The following is a 13,736-nucleotide window of genomic DNA, read 5'->3' as shown; positions in this document are numbered from 1 at the left end:
TTTCCTCTGCCTCCGCTTTTGGGGGCCCAGGGGTTGGATTAGTGATGACTGAGCGATCTGCAGATGTTTGCTGTTTTGCACTGAAAACCCGTCTTATAATTACAGTCTTAATTCTAAGAGCAGAAGACCTCAAGATACCATCTGGCTGATCACTTTGTCTTCAGATAAAGATTAGAACCAAATCCTCCCTTACAGAGTGTCTACTTTTTTTGTTTTCTTTACATATAAAGGCTTTTGGTGAAAACTGTCTAACAGTCATCTGGCATCTGTACATTCGGGCATCTAAAAGTTGTTAGGATTTATAACAGCTTCCAGTGGAATTGCAACAAGTGAATCCGGCTCCTGGTTTTGTACTAAAGTGGCTGGTCCACATCATCACTCAGTTCTTGTCCCTCTGCACAGCGAGGTGTGACACTTGTCAACAAGCAGTTTATATTTTCAATGCTGTATTTAATTCTTAACCGGTGGTTAAGCACAGAATTGCACATTTAATCAAACTTGATTACGTTTTCCCTTTCAGGATTAACTTGAAAAGACAAAGATGTTGAGTCAGTTGTGAATAATTTCTGACTGCAAATATTGTCACTGTAACTGAACCTCCTGCGTTGTCTTTCCTTATTCAACCTGCCCAGTGTCTTCCAACTCCAACTTCTCAGAAGTCACCCTGGCGGGTTTAGCCAGTAAAGAAAACTTCAGCAATGTCAGCCTGCGGAGCGTCAACCTGACGGAACAGAACTCTAACAACAGCGCTGTGCCCTACAAGAGGCTGATGCTGTTGCAGATTAAAGGTATTTCAGAGCAGCCTGGCACGGTGACTCAGGGCCCGTGGTTTCTGTCTGGTCACATAAAGATTCCTGACTGTGTAATTCATCACCTGTGCCGGGAAGGGAACGCATGCTTTTTGAGAACCTACTGTGTGTTCCTTGCTATGCAACCTCCTGTCTCTTAAGCTTCCCCCAATCCCATGACATAGGAAGTATTCTGCCCATCATGGCTTCCAGAGGCAGGAATGTGTCTGAGGTCCCAGCAGCTACTGGGTGGCAGGGCTGGATTCGAACCCAGGTCCCCCCACTCCGGAATCCCAGCTTTTGCTCCTGGTGCCACATGCCCCACGTGGTGGCCAAACATCCATGCAGTTACCAGAGGTGCCCTATGTCATCAGAGGGGCTGTCTGCTCCCTGCCCAGTCCTCCCCGAGTCAGTACAGAACCGGGGAGGAAGACACAGCTTGGGGAAGGAATCAAGGGAAGGTGGATGCAGATGAAGCCCACCTGCCTTCCACTCCAGTGCCCTTAGTGTCCGTAGCCAGGGAGATTCCAAAGACTAGCCAGGGGGGCTCTGGGCCATGAGAAGGGAGACTCGGCTGCCTCCTGGTGGCCACTGTATAGATGAATCTTCCAGATGTGAATGGAGGAAATATCCTCTCCCTCGGGGAGGGTTTCCCACGTCTTTCTGCATGACCGCTGTCCTGTTGTGTGTGTTTAAAAAGACCAGTGACAAGCTCAAATCACCGATCTCTGTCCTGAGTCCTAACCCAGAGACTACACGATCAGTGTAATTGTGGAAAGCTCAAAATCAACAAATATTTAGGAGAAGGTGTTGAAAGCCACAGAAGGTGGTGGCTCCATCCTTCCTGTTGACAGGCCCCTAGGGTTCATAATGGAAACTCCCCAGGGGAAGATCTGACCCTTCCTGAAGGCGTGGCTTCCCTTGCCTGGGCCACAGATGTAATTGGGTGCAGGAGGTGGCCAGGGGAGAGAAAGGCCCCCAGAGAAGAGTGAAGGAGGGAAAAGGAGCCTGTGCGCTCATCTCCCTGGAAAGGGGAGCCCTCATTAACCCACACACGTGACACTGATAATGGTCCTGAGAAGCGGGTGACATTTGGGAAAGCACGAACCACACAAGCAGCCACTAGTGCCATCATGATGCCCTTTCTAAATCCCCCTGCTGCCACCCTGGGCCATGGGCACTGTTATTAGCAGACAAGACTCTTTAGAAATGAAAGTGTCTGCAGCAGAGATGCTTCCAATGTGGGTGCGTCCTGTCCCCGTTCTGTCTGGAAAGACGGTGATTGTCTGCCTTGTGTTCAGGAAGAAGACACGTGCAGACCAGGCTGGTGGAACCTCGAGCTTCGGCGCTCAACAGTGGGGACTGCTTCCTCCTGCTCTCTCCCCACTGCTGCTTCCTGTGGGTAGGAGAGTTTGCAAACGTCATAGAAAAGGCAAAGGTTGGTACCTGAAAAATAAAAATGCTTTAGCTAACCTCTCCTTTACACACCAGTGGAGTGTTCTTCCTGGCGTCAGTCACAAAGCTTCTCAAACACCAGGTGTTGCATTCAAATGAGAAGGGATAGGTAGGATTTCTTGTCCTGAATGTCTCTCAACAAGCCTTCATTACATGTTTAAATGGGATGTTTTAGGACTATGACCTACACCAAAGTGTTTAGGTCCTGGGTTCCTTCTTACTCCTGTGTAAAAAAGGAAGTGGCCCCCTTTAAAGTCCTTTATCCCAGGTAGCTGTGAAGTTCTGCCATAGACCTACTGAATGAGACTGTCATGGGGTGAAGCCCAAAGAATGGTGTTTTTTAAAAGCATCACATGTGACCTATTGAAGATGGAGAACTGTTGCTCTAAAGAATTGATACTCCCTGGTCTTTCGATTACATTTTCTTGAGGTCATTGAAAATACCCAGTAACCAGCATCCACCCACACCCATGATCACAAGGCTTTCCTTGCAGGCACACACTGTTTCTCCCTCTGGTTTTGACATGTGCCACTCTGTCTAGCCAAGGGCTTTTCTACCCAGATAATTGTATTCCTTTCTTTTTTTAGGCCTCAGAACTTGCAACTTTAATTCAAACAAAGAGGGAACTTGGTTGTAGAGCTACTTATATTCAAACCATCGAAGAAGGAATTAATACACACACTCATGCAGCCAAAGACTTCTGGAAGCTTCTGGGTGGCCAAACCAGTTACCAATGTAAGACTTCATTGTACTTCAGAGATTGACAAAACTTGAATCTCCTTTCATCTCCCTTAGCTCATTCTTCTAAACCAGCTACTTTGCAACGTAAAATATGATGCCCTCCTGTTGTTCTTATCCCCAAGCTGCTGGAGACCCAAAAGAAGATGAACTCTATGAAGCAGCCATAATAGAAACTAACTGCATTTACCGTCTCATGGATGACAAACTTGTTCCTGATGATGACTACTGGGGGAAAATTCCAAAGTGCTCCCTTCTGCAACCCAAAGAGGTACAGTCCGTGGGCTCTGCCCTTCAATGAGAAAGCACATTGAAAGCACTCAGCACAGGCTGCCCAATAAATTAAAGAGTAAGTGCCCAATAAAGGTTAGCCAGTGTCAGTACCCATTGTAGAACATTTACAGTTTTTTAAAGGATATTTGTGATTTCAAACCATTACTGATGTCTTAAATGCTAATATGGAATCCAGAATATCATTTAGAGGTGGCATGGATCATTGAAGGCTTTTATGTCTTAGGCAAAATACAAATATTACTTAGCCCTATCTTTTGCATTTTGCATAAACATTATAATAAAACATTTTTAAATCCTTAAGTTTGAGGAACACTAGATGCACGTATATATAATTTACGGATTTCCCAATTAATGTGCTGTTTTTGTCCTGTCACAGTAGTAAATATTTATTAATTACATACATTTCCAGTACCATTAAGCATGCTAAGTGTTAAAGTGGAAGACACACAGGCCTTTAAGTTTAATTGGGCAGAAGAGTATTAAAAGGAATGTAATCTGGAGCAAGGTTGACTGTGTGATATGTATGGGCATTTACATGAGGGAAAAGTCACAGAAAAAGAAATTTTCAGGAATAATTTTACATAGAAAGTGAAATTGAGCCGAGTTTAGAGTTGAGCAAAATTTGAATTGCTGGAAGTGAAGGGAGAAATCATTCTAGGAGAAAGAATAAAATGAACCATGAAAATAAGAAACAGCATTACATTCATGTATTCATTCAGCAAATACTTCGTAATCAACCCCTCCTGTGCGTATTGTTATGATCTGATCCTTGCCCTTAAGGATTTTGGAATTGTGTACAGGAGGGAAAACACCATTGGACCATGAGTGCCTGGCGTATAGGAAGTGGCCTCTGTGTATATATTAAGTGAATGAATGAGCACATGAGACGGGGAGGAATAGGGGAGAGAGGGAGGAAGTCGACAGGATGATGTACCTAAAGAACTCTTGTGAATCACAAGTTGTTAGCAGTTTGAGAGTTCAGAGGCGGGAACATTATCTTGGCCACTTAGGACACTGGGAGGAGGAATCATGCCCCCAGGGTGGAGGCTGGCTTGGCGGGGCAGTGCCAGCTGAGATCTCCTGGCATTTTGTGCAGGGCAGTGCCAGCTGAGATCTCCTGGCGTTTTTGTGTCTGCGTTGGTCGCCCCATTGGGATTTCTGTCTTCCTCCATTTGAGTCACTGTCAACAGAGACCTTGTTGCACCTGATTCAACTGTTGCACGTTCTTGAAGTTAACAAATTCTTTTGTGCCATTTCTCCCAGGTACTGGTGTTTGATTTTGGTAGTGAAGTTTACGTATGGCATGGGAAAGAAGTCACATTAGCACAACGAAAAATAGCATTTCAGCTGGCAAAGCACTTATGGAATGGAACCTTTGACTATGAGAACTGTGACATCAATCCCCTGGATCCTGGAGAATGCAATCCGCTTATCCCCAGGTACTCCTGCCACCACCTGGGGACGGCTCCCCGAGCGAGCTGATTCCCTTCGATCCCTCCGTTCTCACCACAGTCCTCTACTCTCGCTCTTTATAGGGTTCAGTTTTCATAAACGGTTATATGCAGCGGACTGTGAATAGTCACAAAAGGAACCGTTCTTTAACTTTTATCTAACTATTGTGGAAATATGGATGCTGTAGTCTTCTGGAAGAGGTTTGTTACAGCTGATTTCTTGAAGTGAGCAAGAAAAGCTGCCAGTTCCCCTGCGGCGTCCCAGGTGCTGCTGTGGCAGACGAACAGCAATTGTTGAAACAAATACATGCAGATCTGAAAGGCTTCCCGGGTCTGGAATTCAGCCATTGATCTGAAAGTGCAAAAGCAACATGCCTCCTTCTAATTTCTTACCTTCCCAGCATCACCCTCAAATTCTAGGATTTATTTGGCAGCAGATGATGTTTATGTCTTTATACCTTTGGGAAGGGAAGAGGGGGAGAAGATGGTATTAAAATTATGATTGCAATTTTAATATTCCTTGCATGTACTGGACTCTTTAAAGTCATTTTGGCAATTCAATAGAGTATGTGCAAACTCTAAAATTAGGATTATGAAAAAAAGAATTCTTACATGCAAAAGATTGTTGTTTTTTCAACTATCAGACCAAAAAATATAGGCTTTTTAACTATGTGTGCCATTACAATACATTAGAAACCAATGAACCATGAAACAACATAGAATATTGGGCATCACCCAGTACATTTTAATGTTTTCCATTGAACTGGTCTATGAATTTCAACTTTCCTGCCTAGTTTCCTGCTGTAAAATCCAATTATTGATTTTCTTATTAATTAATGATTGTAGAAACCATTAAAAGGTATGGCAGTGCGATAAGAAGTTTTCAAGTCCCTTTTAAGCAAATGCACTAATGTTTAACATCAGTATGGTAACAACCGTTGTTTTAAGGACTGGAACTACAGCTCAAAAGATTTTATTTGGTATAGCAAAGGAAAAAAACCAGGCTAAAGCATAAAATCTATGTGATGGCCAACTGTATTTAATAATGGCATAATCACAGATCTGGAAGTAGATGACGGAGCTCCAACATCTCTGAGACAGAATCACCTGAGGGGCCTTTAAAAAGATGGGTTTGCTCAGCCCAGCCCCAGAGATGTGTTTTCAATTCATGTGAGTTAGAGCTTACATGTCAATATGTCTTAAAAGCTCCTGGGGATTTTAAGATGCAGCCAGGATTACACACCCAGCCCTTCTTAGCAAATGAGGCTGAAACCACTGAGCCCAGTTCCAGCTGTAAGTCAGGGAAGAGGGGAGAGAAACACACCTGGCTCCTGGCCCAGGTTCGTCCCCCTCACCCTGCAATCTGCCACGTGGCTTGCTCACGACGCTTCAAAACATAAACGACAGATTCTAAAGCAGAAGCCAAGAACCCTTTCAATCATCATCTTAGCAAGCCTGCTGAGTAGGACTGACATAAGAGACAGGCATTCAGATATTTTCTGATAAAGACCACAGCCTTTCAAGACCGCGTGCATTTTCTATAGGTGCTTATGTTTGGTTCGCGAAGTCCCACAAGAGCACGAGGTGGAAGTGTTTGTGTTCTATGATTTATCCGGCAGCTGTCTTTGAATCAGGCAGCCTTTTTGATGTGCCTCAGCTGTGACATCAGCAGCTGTGGTCTTGACCAAGCAGGAAGCCACTGAGGCAGTAGCACAGCAGGGCACGGGCAGCAGGGCGGGTTGCTCTAAGGGGTGGCTGCATCCCGGGCCGGATTCACAACCGAAGATGGATGTGGAGGGATAAGAGATCGTGCATATTATTCCAGGGCTACACCCTCCACAGCATATTTTCTCAGCTCTACCTTTATCTAAAATACCTGTGTTCTTGGGGACAGTGTAAATTCTGAAATCTTACGGCCACACAAGACCTCCAGGTGGCGCTGTGCCGTTTTCTTTCCTATCTCTCTGTGCTCTCCATGTCTGCTGCCCTGGCCAGTGGCTTAGAAATAAGTGCACAAAAAGGCACTTCATGATCTATGAAAGTGTGTTCATTTTAGTGACGGGAGAATCTCCGTACTCTGGAGAGCTTTGCTGTAACACGACATAAAATAGTAGAGAATTGAGGGAGGAGCTAGGTAGCTTCCCTATGTCTATTAATTGGAAGGGAAACTTGGTGAGTGCAGGTGACTGGGCGGCTAAAGTAGACAAGTGAGGTTTCCCTGTGGCTCCTGCCTTTGCCAAAATCCCCACCCAGCGTGCCACCCCAGGGCATCCCAAAGACGATAATTTGCTAGAATGTGGCCCACGCCTGTAGTCCCAGCACTTTGGAAGACTGAGAAGGAAGGATCACTTAAGGCCAGGAGTTCAAGACCAGCCTGGGCAACATACCAAGACTCCTGTCTCACATAAAAAAAAAAAAAATCAGCCAAGCATGGTGGCACACACCTGCAGTTCCAGCTGTTTGCAAGTCTGAAGCAGGAGGATCACTGCAGCCCAGGAGTTCGAGGCTGCAGGGAGCTATGATTGTGCAATTGCACTTCAGCCTGGGCAACAGAGCAAGACCTTATCTCTAAAAAAAAAAAAAAAAAGAAAAAAAAGAAAAAAAAAGAATTTGCTGGAATGTAAGAGAAGTCTAGTCCTGACATGGTTCATGTCACATTCAAGCATATTTAAGACTCTATGGACACAAAGCTTTGCAAGACTTCAGACTAAAATAACAAAATGTCATTGTTTGGTAAAACGCAGGAAAATAAACCATTTGTTTTATATGTACTTAAGTACTTTGAGGGTTTTTCCAGTAGCCGCATGTGTTTTAGATTCCTTTGTTTAAGCTTGGCTTAATCTTGGTTCCTTTCCTGTCTGTTCTCCCAACCCCCACCCCCACCCTGCAGAAAAGGACAGGGGCGGCCCGACTGGGCGATATTTGGGAGACTTACTGAACACAATGAGACGATTTTGTTCAAAGAGAAGTTTCTGGATTGGACGGAACTGAAGAGACCGAATGAGAAGAACCCCGGGGAACTTGCCCAGCACAAGGTATTCCGGCTACCAAGTCTCAAACCTCAGGGCTTGGTTCGGGTCCCAACAAACGTGGCCTTGATGTAATATGATCAAATCAGGATAGTTTGCATGGTCATCACCTCAGATGTATCATTTCTTTGTGGTGAGAACATTCAGATCTTCTCTTCTAGCTCTTTTGAAATATGCAATACAGTATTGGAAAACAGTCACCTCACTGTGCAGGAGAAAACCAGAGCTCATTCCTCCTCTCTCGTTGTCATTTTGTACCCATTGGCCAACATCTCCCTATCCTCCCTCTCCCATCTCCTTCCCACACGCCCTTCCCCATAAAACAGATGCATGTATCAACACATCAAATCATACTCATAATAATGTCAACTAAAATACTTTTTTAATTAAAAAAAAAGCCATGGACACACACACACACACACACACACACACACACCCTTAAAGCTAGGAAGCCTTCCCAGGATTCACTAATAGAACAGCAGACAGGCCTCCAATTCTAAGCTGACTCTGGGAGGTGAAGAGTCGGGTTTGCACCTGTTCTCGGGCATCCATGCGCTGTTGTGGCAGTGGGTGTTCAGACCTCCCAGAGTCTTTCTGGAAATGCAGCCTCTCCCTGACTGCAGTTAAACATCCTGAGATAGAGGATGGAAGCTGTATTTTTATGCTGTCCCATGAACAGCTGAAGCAGCGTTGAGTGTGACAAGGAATGGCTGTGGAAACAGGCAACTGAATCGATGTCTTCATGTTCCCCACAGGAAGACCCCAGGGCTGATGTCAAGCCGTACGATGTGACACGGATGGTGTCCGTGCCCCAGACGACAGCAGGCACCATCCTGGACGGGGTGAACGTCGGCCGTGGCTATGGCCTGGTGGAAGGACATGACAGGAGGCAGTTTGAGATCACCAGTGTCTCCGTGGATGTCTGGCACATCCTAGAATTCGACTATAGCAGGCTCCCCAAACAGAGCATCGGGCAGTTCCACGAGGGGGATGCCTATGTGGTCAAGTGGAAGTTCATGGTGAGCACGGCAGGTTAGTGAGCACTTATGGTTTTTTCCAGCTGAAAGAGGCTGGTCTGGCAGCCCTACGGGAGCCAGCTTCCCCAATGAGCCCTGTTGTGCTCTCTGCTGGGTGTGTGCAGTGGGGCACTGCAGTCATGCGCCTTTGAAAGCCACTTAGTAAACCACAGAGATGAAAAGAAGTAAGGCCGAATTCCTAACAACCTAGCATTGCCAAGGCCGCTGGTGTTCACCTGTAGAAATTGAACTTGCACATCAAGTCTTCTCGGCTCCCTCTCTCTCTCCCCTGCCCCTGTCCCCAGAGCTTTTCTGGGAAAGAGATGATTGGCCTCTCAATGATATTTCCCATGTGACTGTGAGCTGCTTCAATTAAAGTGGTCAAGTACAGCATGTCTTCGTGATTTAAAGCTGGAACCAAATGGGCTGTAACATTATAGTCAATACATGCACGGAAGATTGATTTGAAAAGTGAAAGAGGCTGTTTCTCCTGAGACTGAGAGCACGGATGGTGCCTTGGGGGTCTGGTGTAGTAAATGCAGAGTCTAAACTCTCCTCGGTTCCTGTTGGTGACAGACCCCATCGCAAAACACTCGCCTGGATGCTCGGCGCTGGGGAAAGGGGGAGCCCGGTGAACTCTAGAGAAATCACCCCTTTCCTTGCCGAGGAGGAGCCTTTCCCACAGTGCTCCTCACCCCTTCCCATTTAGGAGAGCATGCAGGTCACCGTTCTGTAATTTCAACTCAGAAGAGAGTTTTTTCGCCTCTTTACAGCCCCTTGCTGTGCGGGTGCACCTGCCCCCGGGGCCACAGGAAGCACAGGCAGCTGTTTGCTGATCAGAAAACTGCAGGCTCGGAACCACATGATTTCTTTCCTGATTTATACAAGATGTATCTATTCATCAGCCGGCATTTCCTGAGCACCTACTCTATGGAAGACACTTTGTAGGGACCAAGTAGATATTTCAGACCCTGTCTCCAAGACGCATGTGGTATCAATGACATAAAGCAAGTGCAGGAACAGCCAGCAGGTGGGCCTCGCTGAGTACATGGCCGATGGGGTTGGGTGCTGTGCAGAGCCAGGCTGTGGCCCAGAGGTCCCCTCGCCCCCTGGGGCATGATGCTGGGGGCTTTACCCTGTCTCTAACTGAGTGCCTACCGGGCTCCGTGAGACTTGTTCTGTTGTGGTGCTAATTTCTCAGATGAGGACCAGGACAGTAAGATCAAGGAACCTGCCTGAAGCCACACAGCTAGCAGGGAGCAGATCTGGACACTCAAGTCCAGGCCTGCCTCTTTTCAAACCCAACTGTGCTGTTAACCCGCTCTGCGGGCATGGAGTCAGAGTGGGGCGCCAGCACAGGATGTGGGGAGCCATGAGTTTGGCTACAAGGAGGGGCCAAAGATCCCAGTCACCAGACCGTGGAGCAGGTCAGGGTTGAACCAGCACAAGGCAACTTGAGGCTAGGCTGCTGAACACACCAAACTTCAGGAGCTTCTTAAACAGCAGGAATGGGCTCTTCCAGGGCCCAGGCAGCTCCAGTCTCTTCTTCCAGGGAGTAGTGGGGTGTCAGACAAGGAACCCCAATGGGAGGGACATTTCTTTCTCTCTTTTCATTCTTTTTTTTTTTTTTTTTTTTTTTTTGAGACAGGGTTTCACTCTGTCTTCCAAGCTGGAATGCAATGGCAGAATCTCGGCTCACTGCAGCCTCAACCTCTCAGGCTCAAGCCATTCTCATGCCTCAGCCTCCCAAGTAGCTGGGACTACAGGCACGTGCCACCATATCAGGCTAATTTTTTATTTTTTGTAGAGATGGGGTCTCATTATGTTGCCCAGGCTGGTCTCAAACTCCTGGGCTCAAACCATCCCCCACTTCAGCCTCCCAAAGGGAGTGGCATTTCTCATCTGCTTAATTTCTTATGAGCAAGCAATTGGAACTGCTCCTTTCCTTTTTCATAAGGAGCCGTGTCCCTTAAGGGAAGGCCACAGGCGCTGGGGCCCTACAGCCTGGGATTCAGAATCTCAGGCCCTCACTTACCAGCTATGCGGGCTGGGTAAAGTTACCCTGTCTGAGCCTTGGTTTTCTCAGCTGGAAAATAGGGATTATAGTACTCAGCTCACAGGACTTTATAATCAGGTATATATGACGTTTAGCAGGTGCCTGGCCTGTGTTCACATTGTAGGTGCAGGAAATACTCATCACTGACATGTCAGCAGGAACAGCATAATTACTGCTTTTAACTTGAGGATGAGATAACATGGATCTCCCCAAAATAATAATTTCCGAAGAGTCACTGTCGTGGATTTCCGCTCTTGCTCTTGTGCAGAGGTGGCATGTACAGTGATCATCTCTGATGCTGGTTACCAAAGACGACAATAATAGGGAATTGAGTGTGTTTCAGGGCAGGCAGATCTCTTCACCTTTGGAGTAGTGGAACTGGGAGCTTTAAAGAACAAATTAAGGCACTTGGAGTGCCCATTCCTAAAATGCAAAAAGGGAAATCGTGTTGTATAAAGCCAGACATAGTTTAATTTAGACATTTTCTTACTTTAGCTGTTAGTTATGAGGGGAAGAAAAGGTAATAGTGAGTGAATGAATGAGTAAACCTGTTAAAGTGAATTAATTAAAAATAAAGTGAAGAGTTCAAAGACTTTCTTGCACTATTGACTTGGAGGCCCCTAGGAAATATGATTTGACCCAGGTGATTCCTTTCTACATTTCTTCCCAATAAACACAATGGACATCTCCCAGCCAGCTCCAACAACATCTTTTCCAGCTGACTTACAACTTAGAAAAAGTCCAGCTTTAGAGAATTAAGTTAAAGGAGGGAGCGTTCAGATTCCAGACCATCCCTCCAGCAGCAGAAGCACAGCCCGATGGCACTTGCAGTCACTCTGTAGCCAACGCAGAAGCTCTGGTGCCTTGGTGACACTCGTCCGGCTCCTCTATCACTTGTGCCCACAAGAGCCACACCTGCACACAGGACCGAGTCAGAGCTCAGGCAGCACTTCTGGGAGAGGGTCAGCACACCTGCACACAGGACCGAGTCAGAGCTCAAGCAGCACTTCTGGGAGAGGGTCAGCAAAAAGCAGCAGCTGCACAGGTGGTACAGCCTCCGCTTGGCCAATGCTGGCCGGCCTGCTGCGGTCAGTGTCCTGGCCCAGCGCCTGCAGGGTAGGGTTGCTCACACTCCAACAGGGTCAGGGGACAGCTGCTCGAGGTGCCCAGGGATGCTGAGCCAGGCTCCTCCAGGGCGCGATAGGGGTTTAATTTCTATAAATAGGTGACTCTGAGGCAAGAATACTTAACCATGAACAGTCTTCATATTTGTGTTTTCTGTTATTCCTAAATAGCACTACTAGTACCAAACTTATTCTTGAAAGTGCCTTGATGGCATAACATGTCCACACTTTAAATTAGGTAACTAATCAAGGTTGTAAAGAGAATAGCTGGCAGGGCATGGTGGCTCACATCTGTAATGCCAGCACTTTGGGAGGCTGAGGCGGGAAAATCACAAGGTCAGGAGTTCGAGACCATCCTGGCCAACATGGTGAAACCCCCATCTCTACTAAAAATACAAAACAATAGCTGGGCATAGTGGCGGGCACCTATAATCCCAGCTACTCAGGAGGCTGAGGCAGGAGAATTGCTTGAACCCAGGAGGCAGAGGTTGCAGTGAGCCAAGATCATGCCACACGGCACTCCGGCCCAGGCGACAGGGTGAGACCCTGTCTCAAAAAAAAAAAAAAAAAAAGAATAGCCCAGAAGTTCTTACCACTAAAAATTTAATCTTTACATTGCCAAAATTAAAAATGAATACACATATGAAAAATTAAGTTGCATATAGGACTAAATTTGGATATGTGCAGGAAAACTGTAACGAAAACTAGTGAAATGTTTGCTTCATAAAATATCTTTAAAGAAAGAAAATTCTAGACTCACACTTGTAACCCCAGAGTTTTGGGAAGCTGAGGTGGGAAAATCATTTAACATTGTTTGAGACTAACCGGGGCAACATAGTGAGAGACCCTGTCTATACAAAAAAATAAGAAATGAGCCCAGCATGGTGGCATGCAGCTGTAATCCCAGCACTTTGGGAGGCTGAGGCAGGAGGATCACTTGAGCCCAGGAGTTCAGGGGTGCAGTGAGCTATGGTCATACCACTGCACTCCAACCTGGGCAACAGAGCAAGACCCTGTCTCTAAAATAAAAGTAATTTTAAAAAGAGATACAATTCTGTTTTGGGTATATACACTCAGGTCTCTTTGCAATGCTAGGATGTGATGTTGATTATTTCAGTGTGAATATGTATTTACACAATGTATTTGAGTGCTAACAGATTTCAAGGTCTTTATAAACGGTTATGATCTATTTGAAACATATCTTTCCTCAGTAATCTGTTTAGTGCAACAAATGTTCACTATTTGAAGAGTTAGATTGCTATTCAAAGGCAAAGTGCTGTTGCTAAGTTAGCAGAAATTTCATCATTGTCTTGTTCATCATCTTGTTCGTCATTGTAGCCCAGAATCCTGAAGTCCCCGCTCAGTGAATATTTGTTGAATGCATGAATGAGTGAAGGGAATCTAGAGTGAGACATATTCTTACAGGTAGAGATTTGGATGTCTGTAACGACATCTAAAATGCCCATTTGGCCTATAATTCCAGCACTTTTGGAGGCTGAGGTGGGAGGATCACTTGAGGCCAGGAGTTAGAGACCAGCCTGGGTAACATAGTGAGACCCTATCTCTACAAAATGTTAAAAATAAAAATTAGCCAGGCATGGTGATGTAGTTCGAGACCATCCTGGCCAACATGGTGAAACCCCCATCTCTACTAAAAGTACAAAACAATAGCTGGGCATAGTGGCGGGCACCTATAATCCCAGCTACTCAGGAGGCTGAGGCGGGAGAATTGCTCGAACCCAGGAGGCAGAGTTGCAGTGAGCCGAGATCATGCCACACAGCAC

At 46.1% G+C, this 13,736-nt stretch overlaps 1 protein-coding gene across 7 annotated transcripts in view; it reads left to right on the top strand.

Annotated features, from left to right (window-relative positions):
- The window catches only part of SVIL (supervillin), a 182,247-nt gene that overhangs the window by 151,105 nt on the left and 17,406 nt on the right, over window positions 1-13,736 (top strand). For all 7 annotated transcript variants that reach the window (XM_073018833.1, XM_073018832.1, XM_073018834.1 and 4 more), the window contains 7 exons: window positions 633-788; window positions 2,090-2,226; window positions 2,832-2,979; window positions 3,108-3,253; window positions 4,540-4,715; window positions 7,618-7,762; window positions 8,512-8,788. In XM_073018833.1, the coding sequence (XP_072874934.1) occupies window positions 633-788; window positions 2,090-2,226; window positions 2,832-2,979; window positions 3,108-3,253; window positions 4,540-4,715; window positions 7,618-7,762; window positions 8,512-8,788 (1,185 nt within the window). The remainder of the gene's footprint in view (window positions 1-632; window positions 789-2,089; window positions 2,227-2,831; window positions 2,980-3,107; window positions 3,254-4,539; window positions 4,716-7,617; window positions 7,763-8,511; window positions 8,789-13,736) is intronic.

The sequence above is a fragment of the Chlorocebus sabaeus genome, chromosome 9 (genome assembly GCF_047675955.1).
Source record: "Chlorocebus sabaeus isolate Y175 chromosome 9, mChlSab1.0.hap1, whole genome shotgun sequence".
Classification (NCBI taxonomy): domain Eukaryota; kingdom Metazoa; phylum Chordata; class Mammalia; order Primates; family Cercopithecidae; genus Chlorocebus; species Chlorocebus sabaeus.
This window is presented reverse-complemented; position numbering and strand designations above follow the sequence as displayed.